Source organism: Pundamilia nyererei, unplaced genomic scaffold, assembly GCF_000239375.1.
Source record: "Pundamilia nyererei isolate P.nyererei 1_Seehausen unplaced genomic scaffold, PunNye1.0 scaffold00024, whole genome shotgun sequence".
Taxonomy (NCBI): Eukaryota; Metazoa; Chordata; class Actinopteri; order Cichliformes; family Cichlidae; genus Pundamilia; species Pundamilia nyererei.
The window spans coordinates 1,816,901-1,829,141 of NW_005187425.1; the positions used below are offsets into that span (position 1 = coordinate 1,816,901).

The window sequence follows — 12,241 nt, forward strand, 5'->3', positions numbered from 1 at the left end:
GCTTCATTCTTTTCTGCATGTAGAGAACCAGCAGATTGATTTCACACCTACTATGTCTGCAACTAGTTACTGCATCTAATTATATACACAAGCTATAATTTGCAATATTAAGCCAAGTGCATGGCTATGCAGCAGTGTGGCTGCCATTACGTAAACAAAAGCAAAAAGGCGAAAAAAGGGAAATCTGATTAAATCTGAACGGCAAATATTCTTGTGAAATATTCATTGAATTGCACCATATATACACACACACATACACACACACACGCATATATATATATATAAACAGCTTGGTGAGGGGGCACTGGAGAAGTCAGTGACATCTAGTGGTCTCATCCAGATTGAAACAGAAGTCATGCAGGATTTACGACACCTAATCCTTTCCTAGCACAACACATACACAGTGTTACTTCTCTTCCTGTGTTTAAAGGAACACATGAGAGCCTTGCATTATTTCTCATGTGCTATGATGACACTGAGGCTGTGTGCTGCAGACCGAAACGTTTTAAAGTCTGCAAATCAACCTTTCAAAAAATAAATAAAATAATTAAATCAGAGAATAAAGTTACACAGATACCCAGTAAAGCTGTTGCTCTTGCTCTTGACACTTTTACATTACATTACATTATACACACAGTATTATATAATTTTACCAAATCTATTTGTAGATAAATTCTTGCCCACAAAGGGATGAACACCAGAAACAATATATCAGAACTTCCTTACCGCTGTTATGTATGTGGATATAACCACTACACGTATGGACTATGTGTATATCTGTTCTATTGACTGGGAATACAGGCATTCTTTTCACCTACAATAAAGCAGTATTATCAGTGTATATTAGGGAAAGATGTATCATGCATTTGTGCAGTTAGACCAAGAACAAATATACTGATTGAAGTAATGGGCAATTCTTAAAACCATAAAAGCCTGCACGAATGACAAATTTGAACTAAACAGGTGAGATCATAGCCGCTAGCAGAGTTATTTTATTCATGTTCAGTAGCATGACAAGCATGCTCGTTAGTGTGCGTTGGAAAACGAATGACTCAGACCAGCTTCTATCACTTCGGTATATGATCACCAAAGAAAATCCCCTCACAGTGTGATTGAACACATCACTCCACCGTGGGAGACACAAAGCTGCTAAAAGGCAGTAATTCATAATTTAGACAGACATATCTGTCTCATCCATCTGATTAATAAGACACGCAAGGTCGTATCTGAAGATCTGAAAGTGGCAGTAACAGATTGTGGCTGGGCAGCTGAAACAGCACAATACCGGCTTTAATGTGACCATCCTCATGATAGCTCTTGTGATATGGTTGCAGGTAGATAAATGACATAATTCGGGCTTTAAAGCATTATGACGATCATAAAAGAAAAGGTGTATCACGTCACACCTCTGTTGAAGAGTGCACTTACGCTTCAGAATGTTTCTCTGCTCCAGCTCCTCTGTGGTTGGTCTTTGGCTCAGGCGTCTAAAAAGAGAAAACTGTTTACACTCTTTTTACGAGCAGGTATGGATTTAATAATTCTGCAGGCTCGTGCAGAGAAAAATCCAAAATGATCAACACTTAAGATGTTGTTTTTTGTTTACACCTTTTGTTGCTGAGAATCTGAAGGCTGTTTTAACACCAGCCAATTTGGCTCATCTGTTAGAAAAGGCCAAACTTCAGGACACATTTTTAATGTGCATCATTTGTAACAGCATACCACCCACAGCTACACCAAAAAAATAAACAACAATCTCTGTTGTTATCCTAAAGCAATGCCAAGCTTGAGAAAAAAGTAACACCTAGCCACATTTTCACAGTCCACTTTGTATGCGTGTGTTTGAGTGTACCTGACTAATTTGCTGCCAATCTGCTGGCGTAGCTCGTGCCTCTCCGTCTCCGAACTCCGTGGCAGAATGTTTTTCTCTTCCAGCTCTTTCTTGCTGGGTCGGTTCCCCAGTTTAATGTTCAAGGTGTCTCGTCGGCGGATCTTGCTGGCAAGAGAGGCTAGAACAGAAAGAGAACAGGCACGGCTAGTAACAGTCTTCCGGGGGGTCAGCTGTGGATCATAATGAACAAGCAATGAAGAAAATGAGACGTTTAAAAACCTGAAACATCAACAGAAAGTCCATTGTAATGATAAACAGATTAAATGCTGTTTACCAGTGCTGGTTAGTTTTGCAAGCAAAAGTTGCATCTTTGACAATTTTAACAGCATGACTGCACGAAGCAAACATTGCACCGTCACAGCAAGTTGGGTGGCTTCACAGTCTGACTGCAAACGGTTCTTTCACTTCATCTTGGGAGCAATGAGCCCTTGAGCTGAGCAGGATGTTAAAGCTCTGGATGTGTTTCTGCAACCATTCAAGGGTTTATACACATCTGGTGACATGACATATTCTTTTACTGGAAGTGTCTATTCAGTAGCCATGAGCTGCTGGCCTACTGGTCAGTTCCACAACTCTGAATCAGGATACGCTGTCTTATATTAAAACCAAAGGTCATGTGTCATTAGGTAAAATATATATAAAACATATTTATTTGCAAAATAAATATGTTTTAACCATAGCAGCAGGACTAGCAGGGCTCTTTAGTTGTGAGGCAACAGTTCTAACCATTGACCCACTGCACTACATCCTCTTAAACACATCACACCCCGCCTGCTAACTGACATGTCGAAGTTGAGTTGTTTAGGTGAGCTTCTCTTTAAGTTCTGCAGCTGACGTGACTGTTGTCAAACATACTGTTTGAGTCCTCGTCTTCCTCCTCCTCTTCTTCCTCCTCATCCCGGTACAGGATTGGTCCGTCAGAATCAGAGTCACTAGTTTGGCTGTCTCTCGGCCTATCGGGTATCACGGTCACCTCGGCCTGCTCTGTTTTTACCCTGGGTCGCTGCGGCTTTTCTGCTTCATCCTCTGCTGACCTGCAGGAATCAATAACACAACAGTGTGACTAAACAAATTTTAATAGATTTATTGTCAATTATCTAATTTCATATAACAGCAAATCATATAAAGATTAATTTGTGACTTTGTTAAGGTTACTGTAATGCATGCTATCAAACTTAGATAAAGTCAAAGTGAACATAAGAAATTCAAGCAATCAGCAACTTGCATGTACCAACTAGATTTTTACAGTACCTCCGGCTATTTTCAACAACATTCTCTGTTTCTCCTTTCTTCGTTCCACCCCCTCCTCCCTCCTCTTTTGTCCTCTCCTGTTTATCGCTCTGTGAGCTGCCGCGCGCCTCTCCATCTGCGAATGATGTGTTTTCTGTAGCAGTGTTGACATGAGAAGACTGACTTGTGGTTCCAGGAACTGCACCTTTATGGGTATCTTCACCTGCACGCGATGCGTCAGGTGAAGATTTGGGATCTTGGACAGAGTCCCCCTGAGCTCCCCCTGTGTCATTGCTTGAGACTTTAGATGAAATAGGTTTGGTGTCTGAGGAAAGGCAAGAAGCTTTTAAGTCTCCAGGTGGGTTAAGAGTCTCTGCAGAGGCTTTTTGAAGTACAGACGATGAAGTCGGAGTGTCTGATTTCCGGTTGGCCTTTGCATCTGTCCTTTCATTCTGTGCTGCAGAGCCAGTGTCCTTTGACGCACGAGAATGAGGTGTGGAGGTGGAGGTGGTGGTGCTTTTTGTTGTGCATCCCGTCTTCTTTGGATGAGAGGACTTGGCTGAGGAGGACAGAAAATCAGACGTTTTTGTTTTTCTAGATGCTCTATTTTCTGAAGACATGCACAAAAACCTCCTAATAACATGCTTATACAAATTCTATGTTGGAAAAGACAAATATTTATGTGTTTTAAAGTAAAAATGTCATCAGTAATATATGTAGTTAATAACACGCGTATGATAATGTGAGAATCATCCCAAAATATAAGCAATGTTTATATTCTGTTTAATGGCTGTTGGCTACTTAACCCAGGGAACTATTGCTAGTAGTCTTACACCTTCTGTTCAAGTGAAACATTTTGATTGGCTGCATGGATAAAACTGAAGCGTATAAAACGCGATGTCTCACTTTTGCTCTCTATTTCAATCAAAGTAGTTTCACCTAAAGTATGATCGGCCTTGAATTTTATTTTTCAAATGCATCACGTTTTTTGTCTAGGCTGTGCAATGCCAGAAAACGTAACCATTTTTGATTAATACATAATCCAAGTGTATGCAGCACATATGGATTCCAATATTTACCAACTCTTAAACTTAAACATAATAGAGTAACTATCTAAACATATCTTCTCCATTAAAACTGTGACAAACACAGAATACCTAAGGATATACTGACTACTAAAGTATGTTTTCAAGTCTATGTGAAGTGTCTTTGTGTGCTGGTAAAAACACCCTTAGGAGAGGGGGTGAACTTAGGATTTCGAAGTTATTCAAACATTAATGAAGCAACGTTTGTGCCACTTTCCTGAACACACCACAAAAGACACAAATATCCTCTGAAAGGACTGCATGAACATCACATGCAGTGTTCTAAGTTTCGTTTAACCATGCTATATATTGCAGCACAGACACACACACATATACACAGGAAGCAGGGGGATGATCATGCCCTGGCGTCATGCTAGTGAAACCACACAAGCTCGTCAGATTGCTCTCTCTCTCTTTCTTGTTAAAGTGGCGATGCTACACTGACCTCACTCACTTTTCTTGCTCAGCCCCTCTGACACACACACAAACACTGCAGACATTTCTAGAGGTTCACAGATAAATCTTTACTTCTGCTTTCTTGGAAAACAGGCAGATATTGTAAATGACATGCTTTTTATAAGGAAAGCACATCGTGAAGAGGGAGAAAAGGGGAAATACTAACCACTTGACAGAAACTTCAATAACATTTGCACGAGTGTGCACATAAAGCCATGCTTAGAAGGAACAAACTGCTTAATAGTGACTCCTATTTTCCTTCCAACAGTGAGAGAAGGGCATACTCCATGCGGGAATGAGGGAAGGGATGAACACTGACACTGACAGGCCAGCTGGTTTCGGTTCTAACTATCTGAACTTACCAGTCCCGCGACCAGTTGTGTTAGTGTTCCGTGGGGGGTTAGCTTTAGCCTGTGTGGACGACCCAGTCTTGACAGTGGTTTTAGTTGTCTTTTTAGCCCCAGAGGCACCATCCTTGTGCTTTGCCGTGGCTGCGGTGCCACCGGCAGGTTTGGATGATGCGGGCGGAGTGGCGCTTGGCTGTTTTTTAGCTTGAGTCTCTCGAGGTCGCGCCTGATTTGCCCGGGTGTTAGGTTTAGTATCAGACCTTTCTAAATAGATGAGAGGGAGTAGGAAGGAAAAGTGCAGCAGTTACAGGTTAATATAAAGGCTGGAAGCAAGATAAAAGTTGCTGATCTGTGCAAACTGATGCACAAATAGAAAGGTGGACAAGCAGAGACAGAGGAGAAAATGAATGATACAGAAAGTGTATGACAGAGCTGATGATGAAGGGCTCTTGTACAGCTTTTCCAGAGAACTGATAGATAATATGTACCCATTAACCTTCCCAGGCTCCAGGGTAGGCGATAGTATGTGTGTTCAGTTGCTGTACTTACAGAGTTTGTTGCCTTTGCCTTTCTGATTATTGACAAATGAACAAACAAATGGCTACAAGTTCAATGCTAACAGGGTTGAGTTGAAAACAGCACAACACTTAAGCAGCATCAGACACAAGAACAGTGGCCTGTCTCCTCAGGGAGAGAGAGGCATTAGGAGGAGAAGATACAGCTCTGTTCAAACTGTGAATGCCTATTGCAGGCTGATATAATGGGAATATCTATCTGAACACATTAGACCCGCTCATTGATCCCACAGCGAGTTCAATGTCAACCAGAAAGCTGCTGCAGATACTAATGCATTCCACAGCCCAGAGGAAAAGACATCAAAGCACCTAAAAAAAGCTACAATATTTAGATCCAGTATATAAAAATGGAACAGTTCAAGGGCCGAAAAAGCCCCACATTCCACAAAATGTGAGTTCTCTGTAGAAGAGTAAAGTTTTCTCAGCATTTAGCACGTCTCTAGCGACAACCGTTTCTTGCTTTAATTTTCAAACAAATAACAACAATGCATCTATATATAATTCTTCAATATATGCAGGTGGAAGACTGTTACCCTGGGCTTGTAACTTCAACTAGTACAGGAATCTGATGGTTAGAGACTCCAACCAGCCCTGGATTACAGGCCAAAGTATGACAAAGGTTATATTGTGACTGGTCCAAAGGTTACCTGGTTTCTCCTCAGTTCTGACCGGCCCAGTTGCCCGCAGTGTTTCTTGAGACTCAATGTCGACTTTGACTTCCTCTGGCGTCAAACTGGATGTGGCATGGCCGTTCAGATTTTCACTGATGACTGGTTCATCTAGGGGAGAAGAAATAAAAGCTGCTTTTTAGTCATTTTCTCCATCTCCTGATATGACACAAACAACATGTGACAAAGTAAAAAGGCTTTGAAGTGTAAAGAACAATAAAAAAACATGTTAAGATGTGTCTTACAAGGTGAATTGCTTTGCTTTGTAATAAGTAAATGTCATAATTTGGGGAAGAAGAGGTGTGGCATTCAATGTGTTCTTGAGCATGGATTTGACTGAGACATAGGACAAACCTTGGTCTGGGATGAGAACTCCTTTCTTGATGAGCTCCTCCCTCGTTTGTCTAGTGGAGATTTTTCTCTCTAGAACTGAAAGACCAACAAGCTCAAGTTCAATATATTTATTCGAACACATCAACAACACAATGCCAAACCACATTTTACACAGTTTGCAACTGCATGACGTTGAAATAAGAGACGGGGTGACGAACGGGCCTGCCTACAATCCAGACCTGTCACCCCATGTAAACATTTTGCACATTAAGAAAAGAAAAATGTGACAAAGGAGACCACATAATGTTAAGTAAACGAAATCCTATATATAAACAACTGTGTGAATATATTTTATACTGTTTTCTAATAAATGTGGTGTTTAAATTACTTGTAAATCACCACAATCTGCTTTTACTGACATGGAAATGTGGTTGTGTACTGATCTCAGACCCCTCCCCCCCGAAAACTTTGACACCAATAAATAATCTAATTATAAAGAAAGACGTTCTACTTCCCAGTTAGCACCTTATATATCCTATATATCTAAACTGCCTGAGCGCTAGCATTAAAGGGACATAGAGGAACACAACTTTCATATAAACACAGGAAAAGCAAAAGATAAAACCTAGCAGCTTTCAGGAAAAAGAGTCTCTGGTTTTTGTATTTACCTCTGTCTCTCTTTATTTCCCAGCCAAACCCCTGAGGAATCAATCAGCAAGAACTACAAACAAACCATTCACTCTTTTCCTTTTAAAGCTCTTCTGGGAGCAACAGTGCTCCATTTCACGCGTAATGTTCCACACAAATCCAAAAATGCAATCTGAGATATTGACCAGACACTTGATTGAGGAGAACAAATCAGAAGCGACTCATCAGCTTGTTGATACAGTGTCATTAACATACACATCCACACACGGACACACAAGACGTCCTACCTTTTGAAAGATCCTGGAACTTGTCGCTGGTCTTCTTCTTCCTCCACTTCCAGGGTTTGAAAAGTTTGCCCAGGGTTGACAGCTTGCCTCGCTGCTGCCGTGATGCATGGGCATTCTGGGCATTGGCAGAGCTGTCCACCGCCACGTCGCAGCTGGCCAGAGATGTTGATTTCTCCAGTCCCTCAACTAGAAGACACGAAAGCAGAAATGCATGTAAATAAGAGAAAAGCAATATCAGCGTGCAACCCAGGCAGGGCCCTTATATTTGCATATTATCCATAAGCCTTTGCAGCCTTTCTCTAGGAGAGCTGGTCTCTCCTACAACGGATATGCAAAGATAATCCTGCCATCTGGGCACAGGAGATTCTTATTCTCAAGACCAACACTTCCAATTTAAATAAAAATAATAATACTGGACCTTAATTTCAGTCAAACTAGTTTATTTTAACTCCTTCATACTGCACAATACTACAAGTATAGGCCATCTACGATGTACACATGTGTTATATGTTATAAAACAGATTTTTCTGCCTTTCTAATACTTCTTCTTCTTCTGTGATATACTGAACAGCCTGAATCCCACCCTTCAAATTACTCAACTGAAATGATCCGAGAAGGTGAAGGACCCTCTTTACTTGAAGTGCTCTCAAACATATGCAATCATCTGACCCCCTTCCTTCAGGTCACAGCAACATGATGCTCAAAATAGAGTCATAGCACTTAAGATTCATTTTTATTCCTGTAGCCATTTAAAGGACGACAGGAAAAATGGCTCTCTTAACATAATGGAAGCTTCCACAAACCACAGTGCACTTTATCTGGCTCTATAGTTTGCATTTTTTATGTGCAGGATTATAGCGGTGTTTATATTTTCAGTCTGTATTTACTGGAATTGTGTTTATATTTTAATAGTGTAGTGTTATTTAGTATTATACACATCTCTTTAACAAGTGATTACTGGTGTTTACTGCCGAAGGCTTGTTCCTGTTAGTTTCCCGATAACGCCCGCCTATATTATCAACTAAAAGCTTTAAATGAAGACAGATCCACACACGTTTTTAAGATGGAGTCAGCAAGTGTTAAAAAAAAGCTGAGAAATAGTCATATTTGTCGCGCTCTACAGGTCAGTCAGGGGCGAATATTTGTTTTTAACAGTATTTGCAGTGCGTGCGCTTGTGTGTGTGTCTTGGCGAGATCCTTGTCCTCCCACAGCTCCTCCTCTTCCTGCTGAAAGATTAGAAGAGCTGTGAAACTTCTGGGATAATGTCGACAGTGTGTGCAAGTGCGTGTGTGTGTGTGTGTGTGCAGGAAGCTTACAGAGGAAAGAGAGGTGGTGTGTGTGATTCCTCAGATTTAAGCAGAGGAAGGCTTTTGTTTTTGCAGCTACGTAACACTGCTGAATCACCGCTGACTCTGTGGAGCCCAGCTAGCGGCAAATGTGTATCATTTTTTCCGCAAAAAACTTTTGAGTAATTTATGTCTTTTTTCATATTTGCACTCCCGAAGAAAAGGTCAAGTTATTGCTGCTTGTAGGAAATGAAGTTCAGCGATGTGGAAGTATTGAAGGAGCTGTGTGCTTTTAGCACAGAAGTGCTCTTAAATGACAGAACAGCCCCAAAACCATGCCTTTATGAACGCATGGCGCAACATAGAAGAGCCGGCTCCACGGGACTAACTCGGCCGTCCTTCTGCATCTAAAGGGAAATGGTCACTTTTTTGAAGATACCAATGTTCACATTTTGGACAGTTTAAATGAGGAGTGAAAGAAGCCATCTATGTCCACTGTGAACGACCATCTTTGAATAGAGGTGGTGGTTTATGACACCAACTGACTGCCATCTCAATCCAGTTCTGAGATCCCTTCCCAGACGCCTTGACAACCATTCACATCCTGTGCCATTTGACCTCAGGAAATCACGTGATAGGGTGGGGTTAAGTTTCACGATGAGCTCACCCGAAACCTCGGCTGATTGTGACCTACACTCGTTTTCACACCTTGGCTCGTGTGATTAGGTCGAGGATCAATAAGGGGTCCATGACCCTCTCAGGAACACTCCCACAGAGCTTAAATCTGGGATTCTCCATCATTTGACTCTTAGAACTTAAGAAGCTTCTCGGATGAGAGGTGAAAGCAACTTAAAGAGGTCCAGACGCTTTTCTTTCCAAGCTCCTCAGACTAAGATGACCTGGATGACTGAGAGCCTTCACAGACACTGTGCTGAACACTTTATTTTTATTATATTAAGATATTTAAATGCAGTCAGACTAAGTAATAATAGATGTTTGGAACATTAATCAGCCATGTGCAGAAATTAAAAGTAATTACAAAACATCACACCTACAATTTGCATTACATAAAAAGCCTGGCTCAAGTTCAACTTCAGCTGATATGTCTTCAACACAATACTTGGATGTTTTTCACATGAAGTCATGGTGGTTGTTTTCTCCAATTATGTGGACAGCTTCAATTAATTCTGAAAACAAAACTTTAAAAGATGCAAGATCAAGTGCACGATCCAGGATCCTGGTTACACTAATCCATAACAATTTGTATTCTGATTGGCAAGAGGAAATATACTCATGAGCGCAACCTACATTTGTTGACATGGTAGCAGCCTGGTTTAAAAAACTAAAAAAAAAAATACAGAATCATCGCAAAACCTCAATAGCCGAAGGCCAGGGACTCTCATGTCATCTGCAAACTGAGATAAACGCAATTATTCAAGGGAGACGATTTAAGGGAATTCATTAATTCATTCTTTCAAGTGCATTCTTAGAGAACTCCTAAATTTGCAAATGCTAGCTACACATGGAGGGAATCACTATGCCTGCTCAATAAAAATAATAATGCATTCCCACTCAGCTCATGTCACTCTAAATACTTGCCGACAAGAAAACAATAAAAGTTGGTTGAAAACAGAACAGTGCAGTGTCAGTACTGTTTAAGATGCTTATGCAGCCCCATTGTCAGCAAAAAAAAAAAAGAAATCTGCCAGATTTCCACCAGACCAAAGCTTAAAAAACACTCAGCTTAGCTGACCAGATGATCCAGATGTTCATTTTGGCAGTAAAGAAGTTAAGTAACCATTTGCCTAACAGCAACTAAAGTCACTCAGTCAAGCATTTCCTGGCTAAGCAGATCTAGTGGGTCAAATCCATTTCATAACCTTCAGCTCAATTGAAAACTATCAATAGCCTGATGATTGGTTGGCTCTCACCAGCATTGGCAGATAGCTGATTCGCACTCTGCACAGATGGACATGGGCTAAAACTGATGAGTGTAAACTATCTCTGACTGCTGCTTACTGCTGATGAAGGATCAATGCATTGTTTATTCACACGCTGTGAGTAATTAAAGTCTACATAAGTGTACATTTTTTTTCTACTAGTGTTGTTTATTTTCCACGGTGATGAGAAAGTCTCTCTTTTTCCCCTGCATTACTGAAGCTAAAGTAAATGTGCATCGATCAAAATATTTGTTGGAACACTGTCAATTAAATATGATTAAACCAAATTCACACAGGTTTACAACTAACAAACTCTTAATATCTAACAAATAATATCGAATCTTCTTATTCTGTCTATAAATTTAAAGACAGTTTTGCAGGTTTTAAAACATTTGGTGGTCTTTAGCAGATCTAAACTAAATAAAGTAGGATTATTATAACAAAAAACTGATGTGTCATTAGCCAAAAGGGTAAAATGAGGGTCAGATAGTAAGAAGTAATATAACTAGAGCAATATAACCATAACAAAGCACTCTGCTTTGTTAAAGAATGCTCGTAAAATCATAGTTTCATTATTGCTCCCAACAGTATTGTGATCACCTTTATCACATCGAGTGCTCAAGGACAAACATGTACATAAAAACAATGGCAGTAAAGAGTGAAGACATGGAGAAGTGCAGCACAGAGCCCCCTACAACTCCCCTCAGACCAATGTAGCACCCTCTTTTTGCACACACACATACTTTGCATACACACACTCATTTCCTGTTCCTGTGTTGATATCAAATCACAACAATAGGTGCATTTCAGCAGCTACTCTGTACCGCTAACGATGGGAAAATTGGTAACAGCGATTATCATCACCATTAGGCCAACTATCAAACTTCCAGTGGGAACCAAACAGGGACAATGGATTGATTGATTGATTGATTGATTGATTGAATCTTTATTTTGAACATGTTGAAAAAGTACAACAAAATAGAATTAAAAGAGACAAATGAACAAAGCAAAACAAAAGGAAAACGAGCAACCACAACTCCAAATAAAGTTCATGTTCAAACTACTTGACTGACTACTTGCTGAGAAAAGAAAATGAAACGAAGAGGCAAAAGCAAACTCACTGCTTAGTTTAGAGAAAAAACAAAGCAAATCATCAAAAGAGATTCATCTGCTTCCCATTTTTCGGAACCGATTGTAACACAGTCTTTTCAAATTCCTGGTTTCACAGTTATGTAATTATCATAAGGAAAGGGGAAGATTTGAGATTCATGCTGTGTCGTGTAGCAATGCAGGAAATCTAAAGCCTGCATTGCTGTGACACATGCATGAGGTGCTTACACTTACACTGAATGTGTTCAACGGCAGAGATCTCACAAGTACAACAATAAGTCATCTTTTCCGAGAAAATTACACCTACAGTTAATTTATTGTTCTCACCTCACTCTGCAGAAATTCCAATCATTCCGTCCCCCAAACAACTGACCAGAGGCTGATGCT

General features: G+C 40.4%; 1 protein-coding gene across 1 annotated transcript in view; it reads right to left on the minus strand.

Annotated features, from left to right (window-relative positions):
• Window positions 1-12,241, minus strand: part of phactr2 (phosphatase and actin regulator 2) — a 41,064-nt gene that overhangs the window by 6,012 nt on the left and 22,811 nt on the right. Inside the window, exons 2-10 of the mRNA XM_005727512.2 lie at window positions 7,518-7,703; window positions 6,604-6,678; window positions 6,229-6,360; window positions 5,022-5,270; window positions 3,140-3,677; window positions 2,744-2,922; window positions 1,850-2,006; window positions 1,429-1,484; window positions 3-13 (exon numbers count right to left, since the gene is read on the minus strand). Of these exons, the coding sequence (XP_005727569.2) occupies window positions 3-13; window positions 1,429-1,484; window positions 1,850-2,006; window positions 2,744-2,922; window positions 3,140-3,677; window positions 5,022-5,270; window positions 6,229-6,360; window positions 6,604-6,678; window positions 7,518-7,703 (1,583 nt within the window). The remainder of the gene's footprint in view (window positions 1-2; window positions 14-1,428; window positions 1,485-1,849; window positions 2,007-2,743; window positions 2,923-3,139; window positions 3,678-5,021; window positions 5,271-6,228; window positions 6,361-6,603; window positions 6,679-7,517; window positions 7,704-12,241) is intronic.